We start from the raw sequence: 27,800 nt of genomic DNA, 5'->3' as shown, positions 1-27,800 counted from the left end.
TCAAATCTTCCCCCATCACCCCCAGCCCAGCTAGCTCGATCTCAAAGCACCATTTAATTCAAGCTAGAGATTACTGTGTGCAGATGAGAATCGGGTTAAAGGCAAAACTCAAATTATACCTTTAGCTAGTGAAGACAAGACCTAATACTGGCTTAAGAGCATGACAGAACTTTCAGCAAACGAAGATTCCCCAATTCCTTTAAAAAAAAAACATACCCTCACTCTTTCCTAGTCTTATCTCCTGAAATTAGCAGTACTGCTGGAGAACAGGATTTCAAATTACAAAGGCAGGGAAATTTCTAGCTGCCTCCAAACACTATCCTCACCAGAGCTAAAAGAATAAGGAATAGTGACATGTGAAAGAGTCCAGCCGCCACTCTCTTTTGTGTATCCAACTAACTATTGAGCAATAGCTGGAAGTCAACTGAAGCCTTTCCCAGAAGTTCAGGCATATCCTCCCTCTCTCCTCCAGAAGAATAATTTTGAATATGTATTTCATGCACCTATTCTAGTGCATTCTAAATGCTATGAAGTGCTCTTTATTAGCATTATCCAGAGAGGAACGACTTCCACCAGAAGCAGGGAAAGCTCAATCCCCCTTAATTATTAGGAAAAAAAATCCAATTTGCATATATTTAATTGTAAGAACTGCAAAATGACCCTGATAATGACCCATGAGGCTCTATGGTCATGTTGATTTTATCCCCCCACCTCCATCCCATTCTATTGCATATTTTGGCAACATCCTGTTTCCTCTCTGCTCATTTGTATTATCTCCATCCTTCTCCATGTTCTTTTTTAAACTCCCCATCTCTCTAAATCTTCCTCATTTTACTGTCCCCCATAGAACCTCTCAAAATCCCACCTCCAAATCTCACACCCACACCTCTCTTCACTCATCCTTCCAGATGTGTTCTCAATAGTAATATGCTCTTAGACCAAGGAGGTGGGAAAGCAGGCAGGAATCCCTGGACAGCTTGGGAACAGAGAGGGTGCCTGGGGTCTTCTCTGCTGCTCTCAGGAGGAAGCTGATAGTTCTTTGCCAGTCCCAGAGAGGAATCAGAAGCTGAGAGTCTCCCTCTTTCCACATCTAGGCCTGAAGGGGAACATGGGAGGATGCTGTTGGGTGGTGAAGCTCAGTGTCGACCCAGGCAACAGAAGAACTGCAGCCAGAAGAGGACACCCACTTTGGCTCCACAGACAAAGGCAGCCCCTGCTGAAAAGGAATTTAGCTGAAGCTAAAATATGTGCCCTAGGAAATCAGGGGATGAAGGGCAGTCCTGAAGAATCCAGGAAGCTATTGGTCAGCCAGCAAAGTGCCCAGTTGTCTTAGACCAGCCCTGAAAGAGTGTGAGACACTTACCAGTATCGTCTTCCTCTGTAGTAGGGCCTGTCCCATAGAAGTTGAATAAGGACATGGTAGGGCCAGTGTGAATTCTGTCACCGGTAGACATACCTGTCTGATGTATATCTAGTGGACAGGACTTTAAGAAACAGTGACTTCAAACTAACATGTTGATCCTTGGAGATACAGTCTTGTAGGCTTGTTTGAGTAGATCATGGAAGTAATATGTATTGATATATATTTGAGTATATTATTGATAAGTATATAAATGATATAATGTATTGATCTTTACAGAATCAGAGAAATGTGGGGCAGAAAGGGACCTTGAGAAATCAAGTCCAGCCCCCTGCATTGAGGCAGGACCAAGTAAACCTAGACTATCCCTGACAGGTGTTTGTCCAATGTGTTCTTAAAAACCTCCAATGGAATCCACATCACTGGAAGATTTTAAGAACAGACTGGGCAAACCCCTGTCAGGGATGGTTAGGCACAGACTTCTGCTCCCGCTGGTGGGTGCTCGACCCCCGCTCTGCCCCCGGCCATGCCCCAACTCCACCCCTTCCATGAGGCCCTTCCTCAAAGTCCCCGCCCCAACTCTGCCCCTATTCTGACTCCTTCCCCAAATCCCCGCCCCAGCCCCGCCTCTTCCCCTGAGCCCCCCGCCCCTGGAGTGGCTAAACAGCTGTTTCACAGCAGCTGGGCAGGAAACACTGGGAGGTAGGCAGAGGAGCAGGGATACGGCACGCTCAGGGGGAGGGGAGCTTGGCTGACAGTGGGTGCAGAGCACCCACTAATTTTTCCCTGTGGGTGCTCCAGCCCCAGAGCACCCACGGAGTCGGCGCCTATGTAAAGGAGGTATACTTGGTCCTGCCTCAGCATGAAGGGCTGGACTTGATGACTTCTCAAAGTTCCTTCCAGTCTACATTTCTAGGATTCAATGATTCTGTAAAGATACATATCCCACAGAATGCAGGTGTTAGGTCAAACATAGGCAAAATTACATTCCTAGGAGCTTGACCATTCATACATTCAGAATGCCCAGTTTATATATTAGGGTACATAAACATTTAATAGCAATTCAAAAATGGATGTTTTCCATCAGCTTTTTTTTAGTCTTATATGGAAATTAGTGCAGGTGGTAAGCTATTTGTACAACAACATGTTAAAAAAAGTTTATTTTACATTATGTACATTAGGGAACATATTCAAAAGCATTACCAATCACAATAACGTAGACCATAAATCACTTTAAATTTAGTTTGTTCTTAGTGTATATTATCATAATAAAATATAAAGAACATATACAAAACAGAGCCAAATGTGTGCATTTTGCTAAAACTTGGCATTTACATACTCCATTGGAAAATAGCAATCAAAAATACTTTTGATCAGACTATGTTCCTGCAATATGAAGTAACCACTACATTGTTTGTATGAGGTAGTAACTAAATTATTTTGGCCATGTGTTAACACCCTAAATCAAGAAAATGGTCATAATAAGGCCAAAAAAAGTCAAAATATGACAAGATCTTTGAACCATTTCCACAGTGTGGAATGTTGTAGTTCATGATATGAATAAAACCATTTAGTGAAGACTTGTAATAATGCTAACTTTACCATTGCATACACTAGTAATTCAGACAACTATTGCAGTGTTACATTAAGGTACCAAATTCTGGGATTCATATCCATTCCAGAAGGTATTGTTTTCAAGCATAGAGAAGTAATCTTTACAGAATTTTACTTAAATATAAAAATACAGGTGTTTAATTGGTTTGTTTCACAAAAAAACTACCCAAATAAACTAAAAAAAAAGATACTCTGAAGCCCAAGTCATATCCACGAAGTCACAGCTTACCTTTGTGACTAAATACATCACAGATAAATACTTTGTGCAAAACAAACAATCACACCAGTGTAGTTGCATGAAAATTAAAACAAGATTGTAATCTGATTACAGCCTTGGTTACAATTTCTAAAAGTTGATTTATTTGTATTAGTAAATTACATATAATAAAATACAATATGATGTTAAATGCACTGTGTTCATTGCTAACATCCCATTTTATAAGAACTACATGTGAAAAGTCCTTAAAATAGTACCCCGATTGCATTTCTGCTTCCTCAGCAACCTTTACATCTGTACAGCTAAGACACTTGTACATAACTGAAGGATCACTATCTACATTAAATCAGTGTAGGTCTTCAGCAATGTGTTTCACTGAAAAATACTGCATATATGTACAAAGATTACATAAGAGTGAATTATTACGCACTTCTCTGGTATAATATGCTAAGTGTGTCCATACCATATTATCATCTTTTCTCTCATGCCACAATAAATTACAAAGTAACTGAAGTCAGGTTACTGCAGTTTTTGTGCAATTTCAATCATCCATCAATGTTGCAGCAGTAGTGTTTTCTCGTCATGGTTAACTGCCATGTATGATTCTCAGTAACTGTTTTCGTGCCCCGCCAGGATGTATAAATTGCTGTTGGCCATAGGATTATCTGTTGGCCTACTCTCCAATACCACAACCCTAGAATTAAAAAAAGTTAAATAATCTAATGAACAATTATAAGAAATACAATTTCAAATTCCCTGTCTGTAAACTCAGTCATCCTCTACTCTAACTTTCCTTCATGACTCATCTGTAAATTTGGCTATCACCAATGAGTCAACTTCACTACTGAAGTCTTTCACTACCACTGAACTCCTCACTCATGCTTTCATCCCCTACTGCCTGGACTACTGCACCTCTCCTCTCTACTTTCCCCAAATCCTCCTGCTCTTCAGACACTGTGTCTCAGTTTTTCACACATACAAGCAGCACATCCACTTTACCCCATCCTCAAACAAATCTACTGGCTCTTCACTAACAAGGAGGAGGAACAGCCTTGTGGTTAAAGACGCAGCACTAGGAGTAAGGATTCCTCCGTCCATTTCAGCTCTGCCACAGGCTTCCTGTGCAAACCTGGACAGTGTCACTGAGACACACTTTGACCTTCAACCTCCAACTGCTCAGTCCTCTTGAACTGCCCTTGTAATAGGTGGGTGTTCAAGTAGAAGCTGCAGACAATCCCTAAGATGGAATTGCTATGGTGACATAATTGTCTGTCAGCTGACTATTCTGACTGCCAACCTGATTAAGAAGTATACAATACTGTTCCAAGCCATCAGTTTAGCTCATGTTTGTCTGATGGAGATGAACTAACTAGTCTTTTGATCTATCTGCTGCAGTGGATATAAATAATGAACCCAATATGTGGGGTTGGGGAGGAATTCAAAGCCCTGCTCTTGCACTTGAAATAGCTGATCAGCTTCTCTGGACACAGCAGGAGTTGTAGCTGTGGATAGCTAGCCCTCTTCTGAAGTTCTGAGAAGCCCTTCAGCGATTCACAAAATGATACTGCTTCTGTGTTTCAAATCAATGGTACTGAAAAAACAGCAAGTCTTCTGGTTATCTCCAGATCTAAAGAGTCAAACATTTCTCCCACTAACTCCTGGATGCTTTGGTAATCTGGGTGCTGGTTGCTATGCCATTATGCAGCTAAAAATTTCCTGTGTCTGACACACAACTCCACTGTTTTGTTGTCATTGCTTTAGCACCTGTCATTTTTATCTGTTTTTATGAAGCTCAGCAGCTCCGCTAAGCAGAAGGCTGCATATGGGTCTGTGGTGTTGGGGGTTATGGACTCAGAGCCCAAAGTATCTGCAAAAATTACAGGAGACTTATGACAGGAGAGCAAAGGTCTGTGAGAGGCAGGTATATGCATGGAGGGCCAGTCAGAGAACGAAGGAGCTTAGGGGTGGCTGGGCAAACATTAAAATGTAAACCAGGTTGGCAGCCAAGAGCAGTTACAATTAAAGCTGGGTTGTTTTCCTCGTTGAAAAGATCTAGTACATAAAGTTTTCAGTGTGTTAAATAGGGTTTAATTGTAATACTTCCTGGTTGCCAAATTGGTTTAAATTTTAAATTACTACCCTCGCCTCACTGGCCTGCTGCCTTCCAATCCACTGACACAAAATGCATAAATCTGGGGTCGGTACTACTTAAATTTAGGCCTAATGTGCCCCATAGGACGCAATGCCTAGTTACTGTCATCGGAGAGGAGATACAACGGACTATGATGCTCACTGGAAAATGTGGAAGAATTAGATTAATCAGAGTGCTCATTTCTCAACATTCTCATCACTGTCAGAGAGATCACTGTGAATGCTTCCGAACGGCAAGGACAAAGCTATTTAAAGTTGTTGAAAGAATGGCCACACAGGTCAAGGATTAAAAGTCCTACACAGAAAAGGGTTCTGGCCACAAGAACACCAGAATGTCGGGAAGCCCATGTGATATCTCTCAATTGATCTCAAAACGTTCCTGTACCCCCATAAGTAGAAGGGACCTCACAGAATGGAGAGTTGTGCCAAATGAGCCTCTAAGGTTATCAGCTGATGGAAAAAGCTAACCAGCCCTTTGATCCATCTGTTGCAGCTACAGATGCTAACCCAGACAGCTCTTGGTTCTTTCTAGGCCTCAGGACAGAGACTTCCTACCAACATCTAAGAGAAAAGACAGAAATTGCAGGGGAATCAGGCCCATTTAGGCTTATCCAAATATCCTGAATTCAATCAGGCAGAGTAACTGGTGCAGGCCTCACACCTGACACCCACGGACAGTCTGCCCAGTCTACTTGGCACTCTCGGGAAAGGGCAATCAAGCACTTATGAAATCTTCATATCAGAGGGACTCCTTAGGAATCAAATCCTCCTTGGACTGGTACCAGTTCTTTGGTTTCTTAGTCACAGCTCCAATGCCTGGTGCTGAGACAACTCTTTTCTCTTGAGAACAGCTAAAGGAGGCCCCCAACGCGTGAGAGAATATTTGCCCTATCTGACTCAGATACAGCAGAATCCCTAAACTGAGGATTGAGTTCATAAAATGGAACATCTCAATTACAGTAGGTGCAGAAGTTGCATTACATCACCTTCTTCTTGTTCTTCAGACTGCTGCAAACAATTTCCAATGCACTGAAGGCACTGGAATGTGAAGGAATGTTAACCTGCTCTTCATAAACATCAATTCCCCTCAATTCCTCTGCCTTCCCCGTGGGAAAAATGGTTCGTATAACTGGTTGTTTGTAAGATTGGTGTTCAGAAAAGATTCTACTGTAGTCAGTACTCAGGCAGTCTAAGCATAAACAGTGCTTTAGAACGATACCTTTCAGAAGCCTTCAAGTCTGTGGAAGGTCATAGAATTGACAATAACTTCAGATAAAATCTGACTTGGAAATGACAAGCGCGATTGAGGAAGGTTTTAAAGCTGAAGAACTCACTCAAGAGACCTGAAATAAAACCACATCTGACAAGCTCAGGTTTTTATTTTTTGCAATGCAAAGTCTTTAAGCAGTTGTCTCAGATCCATTAGGGTGCTGACGTGTGGCAGGGTGGTCCCTCTGCCATGCCTTGAAGGGCTTAAAATAGCCCTGGGAGAGGGCTGAGAGGGAAAAAGCTGGGCTGTTTGGGAAAACAGCCACAGCTGTAGCCTGTGGAATTAGGGCCCAGCTAGCCCTTATAAGGGGGCAGTGGGCAAGAAGGAGAGAGACTCTCTCTGGCTACATGGGAAGCTGAGGAGGGTACCTACCTACCTAGGGCAGAGCAGTGCTGGGGAAGGGTACAGGGAGCTGGGAAGCTCCAGCCTAGCAGAGCCCCAGGCCGAGGTAAAGGCCCACAAAAGGGTACTAAGGCTGCAGAGAAGCAGCCCAGACCTAGACAGAGGCAGCTGGTCCGACCCCCCTTGCAGATGATGAGTGGTAATACTGAAGTCTGCCCTTGGGAGCAGGGGCTAGACGATGACTGACAGTAGCCACTGAGGCAAGGGAGGGATAAGGGGCTGGGGGTTCCCCCAGGGAGGGGAGACCCAGACTGAGGGGGTACTGCCAGGGGGCAGAACCCTAATCTAGACAGGCATGGGGCCAGCGGCAGGTGAAACACCGACCGGCAGAGGGCGCTCCTAGCAGAAAAGAGCTAATTCCCTGGACAACCAGCAGGAGGCACCGCAATGGTGAGTCATTGCCCTGCGACATGGCGTAAACCCAATTCAGATGGAACAGCAATTGGGGATAGGATATTTCTTAATGTAATGGGCATGCTGATCTTTGAGCAGTATGATGCTCTGGTCTTAAAATCTGATTTATTTATTTTAAAATCTGATTGTGCTGGCTCTCAATAACTATGAGAAATAACTGGCCTAATAACAACGAACTGCAGCAAACACCCCAATGGGAATGAGGGCGTAAAACACCCTCTTAAAAGGAGGCTGTGCAATTGCTAAACAGCTACCCACCACTAAGCCAAAAAATTACAAACTAAGGGAACTCTGTCCAAAAGACAGCTAAAATGTAGCTTGTAAAGGCACAGTGCAATATTTCACCTGCAAATCATTGTTGTTCAGAAGACCTATGGGTGGTTGTGAGATTAACATCATGCTTGTAAATTCAGACCTGTGAGTGGGTGCTTACAAGGTCCCAATAGATATTGCTCTTTTTGATGGTTCTGAGAAGCAGTGCCAGGGTGAAATTCCCACAAGTGGAGACAGACATAGGCAGTTCTCAAAGGAAAACTAAGGTTTAACATTGTACAGTACATGTATCATGCAAAGGGTGAAACTCTGCTCTCAGTATATATTACCTAAAATATACAACATTTACTTCATTAATTGACTTCATAAAACTGCAGCACTCCAAAGCAGGGTAGAGAAAGTAGGATGGTGTTGGTCCCTGTGAAGCTCCAAAACTTTGCAGGACAGTTAGTGGTTGGAGGAGCTGAGCATCCTACCATACTTCACTATTTAGTCCTGCAGGACAAGGAGAAGCGGAGAGATTTGGGGCCATGCAAAGCAGGCTCCAAAAAACAACAGAAGCGCAGGACCTTGTGGGGTTCTGAAAACACTCCTGGGCCATGGATGTTGGCAGAACAGGCAGATTCCCTCGCTTTTGTAACAGTATTGAAATTTGTATGTTTTTAATATTTTTAATTTATTTCGAGGTGCAGATCCCATGATCTAATACAGCATAACAACTGAATGCAAAACCTGAAATCTATTAAAGTAAGTTCATGGAGGATATGTCAATTGATAGCTATATTAGCCAAGACGACCAGGAATGCAATCCCATGGTTGAATGTCCCTAAACCTCTGACTGCCTGAAGCTGGGAGCAGACGATGGGATGGATCACTCGACGATTGCCTGTTCTGTTCATTCCCTCTGAGGCACCTGGCATTGGCCACTGTCGGAAGACAGGATACTGGGCTAGATGGTGCTTTGGTCTGACCTAGTATGGCAATTCTTATGTTCTTATATGTTAAAACCCCAAAAGAGAAAAGTTTTGGAGCTATATGAGCACTTCTGAAATATAAGCTTAGCAGTATTTACTCTCAGGATAAACTCAGAAACAAAGTTTTATTACTCCTCGGGAAAGAGAGACAAGGAACATATGCAAGGAAAGGGATAAGGGGGAAAAATAAGGAGACTAAAAGAAAGCCCACAAAGGAATCACAGAAGGATGAAGTACTAGTGAGAAAATACCCTTAAGAAATAGGAGGAAGAGAACATATATATTACTCTTTCATTTTAATAGACCATATCTGGTACCGTTCATACCTGTCAGATCCAAGAAGCCTGAATATTCTCGTACTGTCAGAAATTTCCTGTGTGATCTATTTAATGAAAACATACAATAATTATTCATGTAGCAAGTGCAGTTATTTTTGACCACTGTATCATAGCATTTATTGTAGCTAGAGAAAGGAATTAATGCTCACTGAATTAACCATTTAGGGTAATTGCCAGTCCAAGTCAGAGTCTGAGAATTCTTTAAATCTGTCCTTTAAATAAGGGCCAAAAGAGAGGGCCATTTTCCAGAACTTTCTGCCAGATTATGCAAAATATGGAGCTTAGTTACTATAACTGGAGGTTCCTTGACATGTGTGGTCCCTGTCTGTATTCCACAGCAGGGTACACGTGTGAACCATGTGCCCGAGTGCAGAGATTCTAACAAGCAGTATCTGTGGGCCCACACACGAACAGTAGATATCATGCTCCTCAGTGAAGGTATGAGAGGCACTGTGGGTCAACGCCCCCTCAGTTCCTTTTCTTACCACAAAATTCAACCAGATCCAAAGCAGAGGGGATAGAGGGCGGGTAGTGGAATACAGACAGGGACCACACATCTGGAAGAATGTCCAGTTACAGTAAAAAGAAAAGGAGTACTTGTGGCACCTTAGAGACTAACCAATTTATTTGAGCTGTAGCTCACGAAAGCTTATGCTCAAATAAATTGGTTAGGCTCTAAGGTGCCACAAGTACTCCTTTTCTTTTTGCAAATACAGACTAACACGGCTACTACTCTGAAACCAGTTACAGTAAGTAACCTCCATTTCTTCTATGGGTCATGGTCCCTGTATTTATTCCACACATGGCTGATCGGCAAGCAGTGCTCAGACTGGAAGGGCATGTGAGGATATGTGCAGTACTGCAGATCCCAGTAACTTTTTCCTCAGGTAGATGGACTCGCGCTAGCTCTGACCAAGCTAGCATGCCAAAAATAGCAATGCAGCTGCAGTGGCTAGCAGCCCAAGTACAATCTTGCCCAACCCCCGGGTATATATTTGGGCAGCTAGCCCAAAACACTGCTCATGTAGCTGCGTCTACACTGCTATTTTCAGCACACAAACTCAGTCAAAGCTAGCATGGGTATATCTATCCAACCTGGAAATGACACCCCCAGTTGGAGTACACGCATACCCACAGAGGGAACTGTAAGCCTGCCTTTCCAGCTAGTAGTATGAAACTACCTTGTGGCAAGAATGTCATTTTGAAGTCTTAGGTTTGCCACAGGTATTCAGATGGATTGTACGGAATAGAGCTATGCCTACAGAGCCTGATCCAAAGCCCACTGAACTCAAAGTAGGTCTTTCCAATGATTTCAGGGGGCTTTGGATAAGGCTCATTATACTGTGGAGATCAAGACCAATACCACTAACCAAAATAGTGCAAAGAGACAACAGAAAGTATGGAAAACATGTACTTGACAAAAGCACTATTAAACAAAAGCATACTGCTATTTTGAAAACAAATTATGGGAGTACAATAAAATCTGTTGAATATAGAACCACGGTAAACAGAAAATGTACTATTCCAGCATGTATTTGCTTTAGAGGGTGCCAACACTTACAAATAGAGTTTTGTGTGTTGCAGAGAAATCGCAGTATTGTAATAAACTTTCATTTAGGTGAGCACCAGAGCACTGCATAAAATGCTGGTGCATGAGTCCGAGGTCAACAGAGGGGAAAAAAAAAAAGTCAAAATATACTCCCAAATTCACCAGCTGATTATAGTTCAGCCCGTGTGGGTCATTTACAAATTTCTATCTACTTCTAGGAATATAAACAATTCTTCCCTAGCTTCTCTCTCAGCCTCATGGAGTAGCAGCTTGAATCGTTTCTGAAGGTTAATTTGTTTATTTGCATTTAGGACTTATTGGGAGAAAGTTAATACAAAGTAGTAAATTCTGCATTTAGTTCTAAAAGTCATTCTTGCCCCTTGTAGCAGTAAACACATAAATGTAAGTCAACTTCCTGTGAAAGTTTGTCTCCTCAACTCACACATCTCTCCCTATTAGTCAACAGTTTTACTGCTCCACTAGAAGGTAGCAACAATGAGAGGTCATGGCTGTGGTGACTTTTTAAGTAGCTAAAAACAATCCCATTCTGAGATTCAAATGTCAGAACAGAGAACTTGAGCTGATGATGTGTTCAGAGTGACCTGTGTTGCTAAGCAGATGGGTTTGCTACGTTTTGCACCAGTTAAAGCAGGGGTGGGCAAACTTTTTGGACCAAGAGCTACATCTGGGTGGGGAAATTGCATGCTGGGCCATGAATGTAGAGCTGGGATAGGGGGTTGGGGTGCGGGAGGAAGTGTGGGAGGAGGTGCGGTGTGCAGGAAGGGGCTCAGGGCAAGGGGTTGGGACGGATGAAGGGTGCGGGGGCTCGCGGCAGGGGGTTGGGGTGCGGGCTGCAGGAGGGGTTCAGTGCCGCTTACCTGGAGTGGCTCTGGGGGTCAGCAGTGCGCACTGGGGCCAGGGCAGGCTCGCTCGCTCCCTCCCTCCCTCCCTGCCCTGGCCCCGCGCGGCTCCTGGAAGCGGCCAGCACCATGTCCCTGCGGCCCCTGTGGGAGGGCGGCAGAGGGCTCCGTGCACTGCTCTCGCCTGTGGGTACCTTCCCGGCAGCTCCCATTGGCCATGGTTCCCCGTTCCCAGCCAATGGGAGCTACGGAGCGCAGTGCCTGCAGGTAAGGGCAGCACGCAGAGCCCTCTGCCCCCACCCCAGGGGCCACAGGGACATGGTGCCGGCCACTTCTGGGAGTGGTGCGGGGTCCACGGCACCACAAGGGTGGCAATCTGAAAGGCCAGATCCGGCCCACAGGCGTAGTTTGCCCACCCCAAGTTAGAGCTTTGTCATGGTATGTGGGTTCATTCCTTGATACAATTTGTTAGTATCACTAGAAGGTAACTAAATGTATGGCTCAACATGGCCAAGGTCGGTGTCTGATTGGATCAGGTGTAGTGTTCTGGGCAGCTGCAGATTAAAAAATTTTAATGACTGCGGCTATTTGGGTATCCAACAGCAGTGAGAAGTCAAACAGACCCCAAAGCTGCAGACCAACTTACCTTGAGGGTAGAAAGGAAAAAATAAAGGCAGCAAATTTTCATCAGCGTGCATAATTCATTAACCCACCTGCCTGAAGTTATAACCTATTACAAAGGCATATTTACAGTCATGAAATAAAGAACACTCTGCCAAGGGCTCAAAGGGTGGCTTTATGAGTTGTGCTAAAACTAAATTGAGGTCCCATCCCAGAAGTGGGTCCTTTACAGATGGACAAAGATTTGAAAGTCCTTTCATAAATTTTTTGACCATACTATGTGCAAATACTGATTTAACAACTCTCAACACAAGATATGCTGATATAGCTGCTAACTCAACCTTCAGCAAAGAATCTGAAATACCTTCAGTCTTTAAATGCAGTAAGTATTCCAAAATACACTAGAGCCAGTTCCGAACATTCAGGTTTGTTCTGTATCCAACTCACAAACCATGAAAATTTAAATTGGTATCATCTTCTGGTCGATTGTTTTCTAGAGTTAATGAGCTCCTGATGGATATCTAAAGGATAATATCTTTCAAGGTCAGTTAAAGTCCAACAGCCCATGCTGTCAGAGGCAGAGACAGGGGATCTGGAAGAATTATCTTGCTCTGCTCCTGCAAAAATAGATCCAGTAATACTGGGAGCATCTTGTAAAATCCCAAGTAGATTCATGTACCACTGCTGTCTGAGCCACACAGAGAAACTAAAGCCATTTCTTGCCCTAACCTGTATTATTTTCCTCACTACTTTCTGTATTAATGGAAAGGGGGGAAAGCAGACAACACACCTTTCCCCAATTCAGTATAAATGAGTCCAATATGGACTGCACATCCTTTTCGGCCCTTGTCCAGAACTGATGACACTGTCTTGTGACAGGATATCCTCAATTGCTGAAGACCTTGTGTATCACTTCCTCTTTTACCGACCACTCATGTAACTGTGTTGTCTCTCTCTGCTCAGTTGGTCTGTGCAGTTGTCCTTTGCTGATAGTCGCAGGGCTACTGGATAAATGTTGTGCTGTATGCACCAATCCCATAGCCTGATTGCTTCATTACATAACTATGATAAATAAGCCCCTCCCTGCTTGTTGACATAACGCATGGCAGTTGTATTATCCATTCAGCTGTAGGAACCTGAGTGAAGACATTTGACAGGACCTCTTTTTTCCTTTCCATAGAGGGTCTCTCCCAGGGATCCAGACCATTATCCACTCCAGTGGGATGAATTTCTGCTATTACTGTATCTATATTTTGCAGTTCCAATAACTGCACCATTGCCAGTTCTGGCTGCGTCTTCAACCCCGTCTTTGGATCCAGCAGAATTAATGGATCCACAAATTGAGGTCTCGGTTTAGATCTCTCTCTTTGAACTGCTTTCATTTTTAGTCTGGGAACTAAAGTAGACAAATCCCAGTCTGATAGACCCAATGTCGAACTGTCATCTTCTCTTTAGTCATATTCTTCGAAACCACTACAGATGGATTAGATGGCTTTTCTCATGGCTTAGCCTTTGTCTCAGAGGCCAGTGCCAATGGCACCTTTTGCAGGTTTTTAATCAATAAATCCTATGTCCCGAGTACCAGATGTGCTGTAGGCATATGGGAATTTCAGTGCCAATTCTGGAGTCTTCATAAGCATCTTAGATTTAGCAGCCATTGAACTTGGAGCTGACACGTTTTTTGCCTTATATTCTGAGCTCTGGGACACTTAAGATCCAACAGATTTGCTGCCAATGCTTTCTGTAGAATGAGAGCCTTGTAACCTTTTTCTGTCCTTACATGCTGTAGGAATTAATGTACTGCAGACAGAGCATCTGGATAGAGAATGTCCCTCACCAAGACACGCCAGACATCTTACATGAAGTACAATGCAAGAAACACTGCCAGAAAACAAGCACATCTTTTAAAGCCCAATCTTCTGTTCGTCAGATCCATGGCTAACACTAACTCAACTAAACAATTAACTATCATTAATACACAGTTATAATAATCCAATATAATAAACTACACTAATCATTATTAATCGCATTTTTAGGAGAAAAGCTCCATATCAAAGAGATCTGAAAAGGTTTGCTTCCATCTGATGCTGTGGTTGGAAGGAATGGAGGTAGGCAGATAGTACCATGCTCCCTTTTATAGCCTTGCCCTCAGAACGTTAGGGAATGCTGATGAGAGATACAGGAGGGGGTGCATGAGCACTCCTATGGACACTGTTTGGAGATAGTTCCAGCATTTAGGCTGCAGAGGCCAGCACAACCCATGAGTAAAAATATGCAGAAGGCACTCAAAGAATTAAAAATAGTCTGATAAATTGTACAAAATACATTTTTGGCAGCTCACAAAGACAAACTAATCATCATTCAAAACAGTAACAGCATTTTTTCAGCATGGTCACTCATTGGATATTCTACATAAATACTGTGACTAACGAAATGGAAGATCTAAGTTTGATATGATTTAAGTATATAGATGACTAATTGTATTTAAAGGTGACTTGCTCACTCTCTCCACCGATATGTTTACTCTTTGGCAATAGGAACTTGAATTTCTTAAATCTTAACGCTAAAGTTGACTGCATGAGCACCCAGTTGTTGGGAAATCTCAGCTGCTGGTGTCAAGGAGTTAATAGCTAGGGAAATTGAAGTGATTTTTTGAATATTCAGATGATTTTTGGCTAAACGTTTCCTCAGTATCCATTCCAAACTGAATACTCAAGTCATAGCATTTTGTACTCCTTATATTTTGCTGTAGGAGCATGGTTTACTTTGTTACTTCTTTCTGCCTCTTCTTATGTTAGGTGGTGTCAGATCCTGGGCCCTGCAGCATGTGAACTCAACTGTCTCTTTTCATGATTGAGAGAGGTGAGAAGGCACTATTCTCCCCAGGCCATGCAGCTTCTCTTTTCATGGCTGGAGGGATAGAGGTTTCACTGCCTTTTCAAAGCACACACAGCTCTTTTAACAACAGAGGTGAATTCCTGGTCTGTGCTAATTCATCTTTTTGGACCTGATTCTCCACTGCTTTTCTCCCCACATGGCCATTTACACTTGTGCAAAGTGAGTGTATAACACTACCACACCAGAATGTAATGCCTCCAATATACCGAATGTAGATTCCACAATATTCCACTAGCAATGAATCTGCGCCTTGGGATTCTGTTCCTTGGAACAGTAAACTAAGGTCCATTGTTTTCTGTGAGGGTTTTCAACATTTAAAGTTTAATCTTGGGATGACAAGCTGAATTCTTCTGGTTTATCCTGAAATTTAGATATTGTTGAAACAGTGCTTAAAATATCTAGCTGTTATGTCCAACACAGAATCCTATTTACACTTATTCAGTTCAATAAAACAATATTCATTTACTCTTATTCTTGTTACATTTTAACTGAATTAGTAGCAAAAAAAATTGTAGGGAAGATAGTGCACTCACCTCATTTGACCTAAAACTCCTTCCCTGCATTCCATGCTTCCAGAAAGCTAAAACACTGTCTTGTAGGCAAACTAGAAGGAAAAGAACACTTGAGCTAATTTTGGTGACAACCCCAATTTATTCTCGCAAGGCAAAGAATATTTATTACCTTCCTATCATGGCAATTTTACATTCTGTCTGTAGATATTTTATAATTACATCAATTCCCTCACAAAAGATCCCAAAATGTTTCACCAGAATGACTTAACCCATCTCAAACTGGTCAAAAAAGGGCTTTTTTTTTTAAACTGTTAGTTAATATGAACCCTGTGTTACTTGTAAAATATTAATTCTCTCCAAGAGTTTAAATATTTAGAAAATGTGCAAGATTTCCAGGTACATAAGAATTGGAACTTTACAAAAACTTGCATTCTACCTTTTCCTCCCAAATTCAAGAGAACAACTGAAAATAGTCTACAACTAAAACCTTTTTCTTTTTACCCTCCTCTTCCCTGCCCATCCCCCTCCCCTCATTTTCTCTGTCTTAAAAAAAGGCAGTTATATCATAGGTCCCAACTGCCTTTTAAATTAAATTAAATTCTAATTACAGAAGCAGCAAAGTGCTAGCTTTTTCAAAAGAGTTGTATAAATCTACTGGGTTATAGTATGTTAAGGATTTAAAATTCATTTTCAAGAGACAGAATGACTCTCTTTTTTACCCTAACAGCCAGTCAGTGCTCACTGGCAGAGGGCCACTATAGTGTAACTCATATCAGGCCTGACACACTCACTAATCCCAACACACTGTGGTAATATGTATCCAAAAGGTATCTTGTAAGATATCATATGTAAACTGGTAAATTGCCAGTCATGAATATAAGAAATGGAGTACTTGTGGCACCTTAGAGACTAACCAATTTATTTGAGCATGAGCTTTCGTGAGCTACAGTTCACTTCATCAGATGCTCATGCTCAAATAAATTGGTTAGTCTCTAAGGTGCCACAAGTACTCCATTTCTTTTTGCGAATACAGACTAACACGGCTGTTACTCTGAAACCAGTCATGAATATCACTCTGCAATGTATGCACTGGTTGTGTATAAAGAATTGAGTGTGTGCTGGAACTATGTTCTTAAAATGTGTTTTGGAGGCAGTGTATAAATCAAGCCTGTCAGACAAAGGAATGTGGATTCCCTTGTCTGACTGGCTTGATTACAGGCATCGGACAATAAAAGTACATTTACATATACGGTAAACAAAGCAATCACGCTAACATGCAGCTTAGAAAGCACTCCAGAGACAGAGTCTGCAAATCCAGGAAGTCTTCATGGTTCTGGAAGTAAAGACAATTGACTCTAAGTAATATAAGGGGAGCAAAAAGGCACTTCGGGCCCATCTACACTTAAAATGCTACCAGGGTAGACACTACCTATGCCAACACCAGCAAAGGTAATCCACATCCCTGAGACCCCTGACCCCAGATGTAGTTAAACCAACCTAAATTTTCTAGTGTAGAACAGGCCTTATTTATCAATCATTTAAGGGACAAAACAGGCCAGAGCTCTTGGAATCTGTGAAAGGTGTATCCTTGAACAACATGGGGGTTGAAGTCTCTGGGAACTGACTATAAGCAACAGAAATTGCCTGAGACCAAGATTGTAATCTGTTAAGATTCTAATACTAGAAAGTGTGTTTTATTTTGTTTGTAACCATACCTTTCTTTTTTCCTCTTGCTTAGTATCACTTACATCTGTTCTTTATTAATATATTTATTCTTGTTTTATTACAAAACCATCCCAGTGCTGTATATTAAACTAAAGTGAGAGTCTTCAGCTAACCTAACAGGCGGGGTGGGTCTCTAAGCCTGGGCTCCAGTCTGAGCCTGAGCATCTTCAGTACCTTTTTAGCTCTGCAGCCTGAACCCCATGAGCCTGAGTCAATTGACCCAGGCTCTGGGAGTCTGTGCCATGGGTTTTCTATTGCAGTGTAGACATATCCATAGAGCCTTGAGGAGTTTGCCTCTGAGTAGAAAGACAGGTGTGGCAGGAAGCTGACATCCGGTCTAATCTCTAGCAAAGCTCACTCTTGCTGAAGCTGAGAGATAACACAGTGGCTTGTAGAGTTCTGAGTGTCATGAACAGAATGCCACAATAATGTGAACTGCATTTTCAGTTCCCAAGAGTGGGAATGAAGTGTGTAAAATAAGTGCACCCATTATGAGAGTTGACAATTTTGAATTCTTCTATCTATTGTGGAACAAATTCTACGTGACTCTCCTTGATTAAATTCTGCTGGAACCTGATGGAACTAAGTATAAGAGAGACTGACGGTAGCATTATTGCCAGGCAACATATCATGCACATGTCACCATATAGACCAAAATGATTTGTGGCAGACATGGCATAATATGTGGTCTCAAATAAAAATCCCCAGAAATCTTCCAAGGGGTACACATTTCATCTGTGTGTTACCACAGTAGGCTTTTGGTAGAAACTGTGGGGAAAAAATGGTACAGTGCTTTCATGAACCCCGTTTAGGAACAGAAAGGGGAGAGGATGATGCAGAGAAGTGAGGAAGTTGCACTAATCCACTATGACATAACCATACTAATAGTATCTAGGTTTTATATAGCGCCTTTCATCCATAGATCTCATTGCACTTTACATAGGAGAGTATCATTATCCCCATTAAAGAGGAGTTAACTGAGGCACAAAGCAGGGAAGTGACTTTCCCAAGGTCACCAAGAATCCTGATCTCCTGAGTCCCAGTCCAGTACACTAGCCCACACTGCTTCCAACTAAGGAGTTAAATTTATTTTCATGAGAAAAGTTAGCAAGGAATTTTAGTTCACACTTCGTGCATTTGCAGTGTTGAGACTGAAGTAAACAAATGAACTGCATGCATAAATGAAAAGAACGAATTAGTAACAGGAATAATTCACAACGAGTTTGCGTGGCCTGAGTACAGACTTTTCTGTAGAAACAGAGGTCATAACATTACCAGACCATTTAGCCTAATCGGAGGGAATTCTGAGGACACTCTTCCATTCTGGTCCCTCTTTTGGAAGCCTATCAATCCACTAAATGCTCAACCCAGCTTATCACCACACAATAAAACATAGGAATCGATACATTTTATGTCAGCAAAGTCTTGAAAATTACTATCTTTAGCGTCCGGTGCCAAATTAAACGAGCTACACCAAGTTGAGTCCAAAACCACACTCACCTATTGATTCAATCTGGAAATCAAACGTGAGCTCTGATGACAGTTTTCGGCTAGATTTTAATCTGCCTTGTAGATTTACTATTTTTATACAGCCTAGAGAATAAACAAGAGGTGTCACTTAACCATTCCTCTCAAACAAGTGACCTAATTTGAATATGTATATTTGGTTCATAACTAAAACTTACAATCCAGACACACTAAAATGGTATCTCTTTCCAGCTGTGTTAAATGTACAACGCTCGCCTGTGTAGTGTCTATAACAAAAATAACAACAGTTAATTTATATACAACACAAATTACCATCAAATTTGAATGTGGAGATTCTGAAGTTCAAAAGAATTTAAGGTACTGTTGTATTTTCAACTACAGAAAGATTTTCTAACCAGTGAAATTTCTCTTCTCTTAAAAAGACATGTCCACTTACCCAACTTGTTGGCTGTGATGGAGGCAAATGAACCTGTAATATTAAAGTATTAATATTACAAAGCAAACTTATGTTTAAGTTGCTGTCCACTGTCACCTCTGTCTTTCAGTATTTCTGCTTTCCATAAAATATACGTGTTTCAGATTATTTCCTTCAGATGTGTTGGTTTGCATTTTTCCAACTGGAATCCTGTTCTAATTTTTCTGCCATTGTTTCAAAATCTTGCTAGCACTTTTGGACTTGTTCTCAGTCCTTGCTACTGTTTGCAATTTCTCCTTCATCTTCACATTGTATAAGCTATTTACAAATTGTTAATGAAGACCATTCGAACAAAGGAGTGAGACAGTAACCTTTCTTCCCCATTAGAGCTGCAGCTGTCTCCATCACAGCTAATGGGGCAGATCTGACCCACAAGCTCAGATCAGTGGACATGCCAACTCAAAAGAGAAAATACAATTTCTTTTAACAAGATATGACAAAAAGCAACTCTTGCTAATCTGGTATCTATACTACAGCATTCTAGGAACCTTTCATACAACCAAGAGAGAAACTAATTCTCATATTTAATAGAAACTGAAATTAAAACATTACATAAAATACTAAAACCAGCTCTTAATTAAGAACATTTTAACCCCATAAAAAAAAAGAAGTCAAATCCTGCATAAGATTAAAAAAACAAAAACTCCACATATGGGGCAGTAGAAATGTGCTCACTGAGGCAGTCTCTTGACCTGGATACTTTTGAGTTCAAATGTGAGGTTTAGATTTTTATCAGAACCTTTACAGCACTCTGGATCTGGCATCTGAACTAAAGTGGTGAAAAACTGGTCTTAGAATATTTCTGCCATTTCTATCCCCTCAGCCTGGCTCCCTGACTCACGACTGGATTCTGGGATTGGGGCCCATTATTTTAAGGTATTATTAATAATTGGCAATACTGAGCTCCTATATAGTTGAGAAGTACAATACACAGAGGAATTGTACTCTGATCACAAAGGATTACTCCCGTTTTTGTATTAACACTCCATCTGCAAGAGTCATCAAAGCAACTGTCCCTTCAGCTAGGTGAGCTGTGACTTCCCCTCCAGTGAACTGCAGTCACCCTTAAAACAGCTGGAGGAATCACTACAGTGAGTCAAGACATTACCCTCCTCCCCACAAAGCTGAACAGACAGGCCTCTGTGAGGCCTGTAGTACATCCCTGCACATGAGTTAAACCACTAATGATTCAGCCTAGACCAAGGGCTTGTCCACACTTACCTGAGGATCCACGTTGTGGCGATCAATGCATCGGCAGTTGATTTAGTGCATCTAGTGAAGACCCGCTAAATCAACTGCCGATCGCTCTCCTGTCAACTCCTGTACTCCACCTGATTGAGAAGAGTAACAGGAGTCAACAGGAGAGTGTCTCCCGTCGACGGCGTGTAGTATGGATCTCGTGGTGAGTAGATCTAAGCTACGTCGATTTGAGTTACACTATTCACATAACTCAAATGGCGTAGCTTAGATCGACTTTTCCCTTTAGTGTAGAAAAGGCCCAAAGAGTTTAAAACAGTAATAATATCTGTGTAAAATCAAATTAAATGGTGGAAAGAAATGTACAGTACAATGTATGTGAGTATTTTCATGGGCAATTTTTCTAGTTATGGTATAGAGAGCAAAAGAGTACCAGTTCAACAATATTAAAATCTATTCTTTCATATTTCAAAAGATTTTTTCATCTAAAGCATTCTCACATCTGATGAAAAAGGGGGAAAACACACAACAGTGCATAACAGCCTTTTGTGGCAACAAGCCTGGGGATGACACCATAACCAGAACCCACTGTGGTTCTGTCTCTGGTGTCAGTGTAGGAGGAGGCTGGGAACTTCATTTTCTCTTTCCTGCCTTTGCCCCCTTGATTATGAGAGAAGACTCCTCACTCTGTCTTCCTCTCTAATTTTTTGGACAAAGAACTCCATTCTCAGTCTTCTACCCAGGTAGGGAACATGGCAGGCTGAGAGGCTGCTGTTTTTCTCGGTGCCTGTCAGGCACTGGGTGCTCTTACTTGAGAGTGTAGAGAGCAGCACTGAGAGCTACTGAAAATGTAATACATACCATCCTCCCTGTGACTTATCTGCCAGAACCAGAGGGATGGGGAGAAAGAAATTAAAGAGAGCTACCTCTTCACCACCACCTCCAGGGTGTGTGTTCTTTGCCATTTCATAGGAATTGAGCTGGCTCTGCCTAAGACCACACACAGTGAAGCAGTATGTCACATGGGAGTCTCACTCACATGCCATCAGGCATAATTGTCTCTGGAGAAAAATGCACTTTCAGAGACAATAATTTGGCCTGTCAGTCACAAGAAGGTGTATGCATTTTCTGACTCATGATCATCACACAAATGGAGCAAAGACAATCACTTCAAAACATTTCCAAACAAATGCCAAATATATAAAATAATAACCATTTGGTGCAAGCTATTTATGACCACCACATACTGTACATTTTTCTCTCCTCTCAGAGAGTGTTTTTGACTTCTCGATGTCCTGTCAACAGAGGACAGGAGAGAGAGATTTAACCACGTGGTTTAAAGCACTAACAATATAATAAAGGAAAGAAGACCTGCCAACAATACAGATGCACCAGAAGGACATACAAATGACTAAAAAAGAATTCTAACGAGGATAGATGCAGTAATTCAGAGCAGTGTTAAACTGTCCAAGTTAAAAAACAGAGAGTATTAAGAAGGGAATAAAGATTTTACATTTACAGAGACATATCACTGATGCAGACAATACTGAAATAAGACTGAATACAAAGGGTACATTTTAAAGAGTTGCTTTTCAGTGTTCTACTTTCAATGACTATATTAGGAGCTACATAACCCTATGTACCAATCTGAAAATGGAACTCAAAGTTCACACACACAAGTATTACAGTATTAACTGGCCAGACACTGCACCACTACCACTGATAACAGTCATTTATGTAGCTGTACTTCTATTTACAGCAGAAGTTTTTCAGATATTCTTTTAAGAAGCAAGAAAATCAGCAGAAATCTTTCTAGTGAAAACAGCATTTTTTAGTGAGCGCCACAGAATCGAATCAGTGAGGTTTGTGCAAAAGTACTGGGGGGTGGCTAAAGCCCTGAGACAGAGCTACTTACTGATTCTGCATTGTGGGACTGGGACCGGGACTGGCACTGGGACCAGGCTCACGATGGCAACTGGTTTTCAAGAGGGTGGGGCGCAATCCAGAAAGGCTGTCTCTCCACCACCCAATTTTCATCTTAAGAGTTTCTGCTGCTGCTTCCGTGCACTAGCTCCTCATCCAAACGGCACTCATGCCAGCCATGAGGATCAAAAATAAGGGGTGGCTTCTGGATGCAGAGTACAGGGCACACATGCCTTCCCTCCTCCCAATATTCATGGAAAGAGGGAGGGGTAAGTACTTCCGTCTCAGCAACAGCAAGGTAACTGCCATGCTGAAACACGCTCTCTGCATTTGGCCCACAACATCTCATACCAACTGCCCGAGAAGAAGGCAATCAGCCTGAAATTCCATTAAAATCCATTAAAAACGCTATGTCAAGAGAACACTGAAGTTGCAAAGTGAAGCGCACAATTCAAGGAAGGCCTAACTTCTGGAAACACAAGCAACTTTTATTCTGTCCCCTGTGTGTTCCACTCAAACATTCAAAAAAAAATTCACTCAGTCAAAAATTTTAGCCTGGAAGGTGAACATCAGAGAGAGTTATGGACAACTGGGAGACCACTTTACGTGGAAAACCCAGTGTAACTAATTATGGGACATTCCATGGAAACTATGGAACCTAGCTGTTACTGGTGCTCTAATTATAATAAAGTAAGATAGCAAATAATGTTGGGAATCCAATCATAATGCACAAACCTGTTTCTGTAAACCATGAAGAGGTAGAATTTGGGTTGACAGTCTCAAACTTCACCACCTGGTTGAAGTCTCTCCCTCGACTGACACCAACACAAACTAAGGGGAATTCTTGTTCAGGTACTACCAGCATTTCAAACAATCTCAGTGGACAAGGTACAGGGAAATCTATGTGCTAGATTAAGAAACAAAAAACTGTTAGATAAAGGCAAACAAGTTAAAAAGCAAACAATTTAGTACACATCATGATTAGTCATTTAAACAGCATGGTAAGTTGGATAAAGTAGTTTTACCATTCATAGTTAGTCCACTTATGTAACATCAAGCTTGTTTCCTAAAATCATACTACTTGGCAGATGCAGGAAAATCTGATTTATGAAGATTTAGATTCTTCATGCAGATTTTGTTAATATCCAGAATCTGAACTTTCACTATCATTTTTCTTATGGCTGCTTGCAAGAGAGCCCAGATCCTCTGAGTGACATCACTAGTTGGGGAGGTTTAAAAAGTTTGTTTCCCCAGCTGACCAGACTGTGGGTGCTGCCTGTCCAAGAAACATGAAGCATTGTGGCCTCTGTCCTGCAGATGTCAGCTGGGAACAACAACTATTTGATTTTGGAGCACCCAAAGAGTCACGCAGTCCAAAACAAATGAGTCATCTTCTCCCTTTACGTTTGGCGTAAGTGAGAACTATCAATGTTCTCCCCTCAATTCTACCAAGGCTCTGCCCATTGATTAGCCAGAGCATTCTTACTGTATAACTATAAGACAACATTTACAGATAGAAATAATCAACCTTTAGACTGGATATGTGCAGGGGAAAAGGTTCAAATAATGTTTAGTTAGCATCTAGCAAATGTTTGGGACATTTTAAACTGGTATTTTTCAAATGATATAAAATAAATTTCATTTTTCAAAATGAGTTAAGCAGAAATGAACAGAAAATCATATAGGAACATAAATTATTTACATTTTAGTTACTCAACTAATTTTTTTCAAGATAAAAGCATCTGAAAATCAACGTTTTGTATTAAGAGGTTGAGTCCTAAAGAGAAGGTAGTTCCTGCTTGTGGACATCTTATTGTAATGTTTACCTTAATTAACATGAACTTCTGCATCAGTTCAACCCATTCTAATAAGACTATGCTAGACTGTAGTGCTCCGCAAAGGTATTTGTGGCCTGTGTAAGGATTCCTCACTGCCAAGAAAGAAAAGGTAAAGTATGTTAGTAACACATTTTACTTAGTATAAACATTTCACATCTAATTTAACACAGCCTTTGCAATTCTGAAAGTGTCAGATCTGAAAAGGGACTCTGAAAAGTGAGTTTTCAAACTACATACAACCCTTAGATTTTTGGCTCCTAGGAATCTCTTAAGGGTTTGGAAAAAACAGCATATAGTAGGTGCTATCACAAACATCATAATAAAACCATACTTTATATACCTAGCTTGTTTTAATACAGCTGATTGAAGGTTTTTGACTGATAAACAGGACTTAATACTTTAGGGCTGCCTACAGGCTAGTTATAGCATGGGCCCTGACAGTCAAAGCTCCCCATTTCAGAGTGTTGGTGTGCCCCAACTATTTTTTAATTATCTTGAGGAACCTCCTCTAGTGTTAAGATTTTGAAGAAAGGTGCCAATTATAATGGCTGTTCTTATGACAGTGGCACCTCTCCAACATGAACTGAACAGAGGCCAGCAATTTACCAGTCATTACCAACTGATAGGTGCTCAGTAGGCTTTCAGTCATTGGTGTCCTAGACCAGGTTCTAGCAAGTGATAGGAAATGAAAGGCTCCATACATCCACTGTCAATTCTTTAAACTGCCCAGGAAGCTGAATTTTAATGACAAAGTTGGCCTAAAAATGTAACACTCAGTATATTTTGCACCCAGTACCTAAAATTCAATTAATACATTACTTAATTTTATACCTTGACCCTGAAATGAAAATAGGAAGGATATCAGTCATCATTTTCATTAAAAACTGCTCTTCTTATAGCTTTTATCACTACTCAATTAAAAAAATATTTAAAAAAAAGAAGGTGGGCTGCTAGGCACTGAAAAGTCAGGAAATGCTTAAAATTGCATGCACTGCCTGAACTCTGCAAATTCACTATATTAGAGGCTAATTACATGATCACATTATTAAATAATCAACAACATGATTAGAGCTGCACAAGACATGAAATGATAAAGTCTCTGCCCCAAAGAACTTACAATCTAAGGGTCTGATTCAAAGCCAACTGAGGTGATCTTGGGCTAGATTTACAAAGGCATTTAAGGGCCCAAAGACACAGAAAGGTGCAGTTTACAGAACTGACTTTCAATGTGGTTCAATGTGGATGAAATCCACTAGGACCACCCTCTCCTCTCTTGAAGTTCCACTAAGGGCCTATTTGCATCTTTAGGCACCTAAAAATACCTTTATAAATCTGGTCCCTTGTGCAACATCCCAGTTAACCCATCTGTAAAATGGGGACAATGATACTTGCCTGACAGTTAAAGTAAGGTTCAACTCAGTAATACAAATTTTGAAGTGTACATAATTACTAACACCAGTAAGTGGAAAAGATGAGACTAGAGCTCAGTCCCTTTTTGACTGCCACTTCAGTGCTGCTTCCGCTAGGACAAAGGGTACAGCACTAGTGTCCCATCACAGGCTCTATTCCTACCACATGGGAGATTCTCTAGGGTCTAGTAATATTTAGATGCTTAGTAATTCATTTGGTGGTGATAAAGCTCTTTCAGCACGGCCACATGCTAGCTATCTGCTGTATTGTGCATGCACCCTTCTGACAAACTAGGCCAGGTTACCATGACCACCACAAGATTACAGTGCAGCATGCTAACACCTTCACTGTTCAGCACTGGAAGAGAAACCTTGTAAAATGTATCAGGCTGAACGTTACATTTATATTCATGAAGAGCCTATAGAGTTTCATATCTACTCTGATTTTTTCCCCCCTACTATTTTTCTGCCAGCAGGTCAGAAACTACACCTTTCAGCAGTTCAGCAGATTATTTTTTAACATTATATTGAGGCCTCAATCAGGTCAAGGCCCGTTCATGCTAAGCACTGTACAAACATATAGTAAATGACAGTCCCTACCCTAAAGAGTTTACAATCTAAATGACAAGACAAACAGGTAGAGGAGAGAAACAAGTGATTACTTATGTCAGAGAATTTGAAAATGTTACATCCTGTGTTCTATATAACAGGGACCTACGTGTTGCAGCTAGTGATTCGAGAAGACCCCATCCCACCTCCACACTCTACAGCTTGTGTGGAGAGCTCATGCAGCAAATAATTTTCCTGCCTTTTATGCACATTTATTGAACAGTAACATTTCACTGTTTGTATCTCTCTTATACAGCAGTGTTGACTCCGTGGTTGGTGCACTGGACCCTTACTGTACTTTTGTATGGTACTATTTTTAGAGAACCAATGCTGCTCTTGTAGATCTTTCTAGCAAGAATTTAAAACGAACTACACAGTATCAGTCAATAATAATACTAACTATGGTGGGCTCACAATGGCCAGTATTAGAAGTCATGGTCCACAGCCTGATGTTTCCTGTATGTCACTCCCCCGGAGAGACTGAGGTTTCTCAAGAAACCGGACATGTATTCTGCTGTTCTGAATTTGTTGTGAAATGTGATTAATTATGAGGGAAAAAAAGAGGAAGTTTTCACTTCCTATAAATGTGAGGGCTAATCTGGTTGAGTTTACTACCTGTAGATGTCTACAGCTTCTTTCTGATGACAGGAGAAACGTGACAGCCTAATATTCTTCTCTCCTTTTGTTCCTCCCCAGGTAGTGACCCGTTACAAATATCTCAACACTGTAGCCGTTTATTCCTCTTACTGACATTTTCACTGTACATCTTTACTTACCAACACAACACTTCTGACACCATTTGGTTTCTGGAATTTTTGTAGACACTGCAAACTTCCTAAAGGATATAAATACAGAATTATTAATTCAATAAAACAAACAATCAATCTGCTTCTTATAAAGACTGTTAATAAGGATGACCCCTCAGAATGACCCCCTGAAGGAGTAATTTGAAAGACAGGAGGAGGAGCAGGAAAGGCCTGAGTTAAGGAAGTCAACAGAGGATAAGATAATCAATAAGCATGTGATCGAGAGTTCCAAAGGTGACTGACAGGTCGAGAAAGAGAATGCAGTATTCCAAGTTGTTCCAGGAAGAGGTTTATTAGAGGCATTCTCAAGGACTGCTTCAGTGGAGTTCACATTGCAGAAACGGATTGGAGATCATGACTTCCATACATTGTAGGGCTCTGCTACTAAATGCTGTGTCAACTAAGTCCCAAATCAAGCATATAATGTTTTGCAGATTTATGTACTGATGCTCATGTAGCTGTTTTGAATTTTTCTTTGCTTTCCATTTTTTCTGCTGGTGCATGAACTTTTCTCTGAAGAGAATTTTGCTTTAATTTTACATCAATTTTTATATTGCACTCATCATCATGGTATTCAAGAACCTCTTGAAGAACGTGCTTTGAGATCTGGTGGAAATAATTTATCCTGCTATTTACGTACTTTAGATATGCATCTAGTAATCTTCTTGGCTACTGTGTCCTTCTGATGCCTGTCACGCAAAAGGAAGAAAGCAGCAAAGAGAAATGTGGAATATCTAAATGCTTCTGTCCTGCCTATGTATGTTTTGCTTGCCCTTTGCACTTTCAGGTTGTTTAACATTTTCCTTGGGATGTGATGGGACTTGGCAGGAAATCTCCTGGCCCTCCAGAGTGTGTATGAGATGTCATCTCAGGCTTG

At 41.3% G+C, this 27,800-nt stretch overlaps 1 protein-coding gene across 4 annotated transcripts in view; it reads right to left on the bottom strand.

Annotated features, from left to right (window-relative positions):
• Positions 1-2,505: 2,505 nt before the first annotated feature.
• MAP4K3 (mitogen-activated protein kinase kinase kinase kinase 3) overlaps positions 2,506-27,800 on the bottom strand; it is a 136,096-nt gene continuing 110,801 nt past the window's right edge. For all 4 annotated transcript variants that reach the window (XM_077814168.1, XM_077814169.1, XM_077814170.1 and 1 more), the window contains 8 exons: positions 26,894-26,952; positions 24,088-24,191; positions 22,997-23,168; positions 18,864-18,932; positions 18,679-18,771; positions 15,475-15,545; positions 9,002-9,057; positions 2,506-3,885 (listed from right to left, as the gene is read on the bottom strand). In XM_077814168.1, coding sequence (XP_077670294.1) covers positions 3,798-3,885; positions 9,002-9,057; positions 15,475-15,545; positions 18,679-18,771; positions 18,864-18,932; positions 22,997-23,168; positions 24,088-24,191; positions 26,894-26,952 — 712 coding nt within the window. In that variant the 3' untranslated portion in view covers positions 2,506-3,797. The remainder of the gene's footprint in view (positions 3,886-9,001; positions 9,058-15,474; positions 15,546-18,678; positions 18,772-18,863; positions 18,933-22,996; positions 23,169-24,087; positions 24,192-26,893; positions 26,953-27,800) is intronic.

This window comes from Eretmochelys imbricata, chromosome 3 (assembly GCF_965152235.1).
Source record: "Eretmochelys imbricata isolate rEreImb1 chromosome 3, rEreImb1.hap1, whole genome shotgun sequence".
Lineage (NCBI taxonomy): Eukaryota > Metazoa > Chordata > Testudines > Cheloniidae > Eretmochelys > Eretmochelys imbricata.
This window is presented reverse-complemented; position numbering and strand designations above follow the sequence as displayed.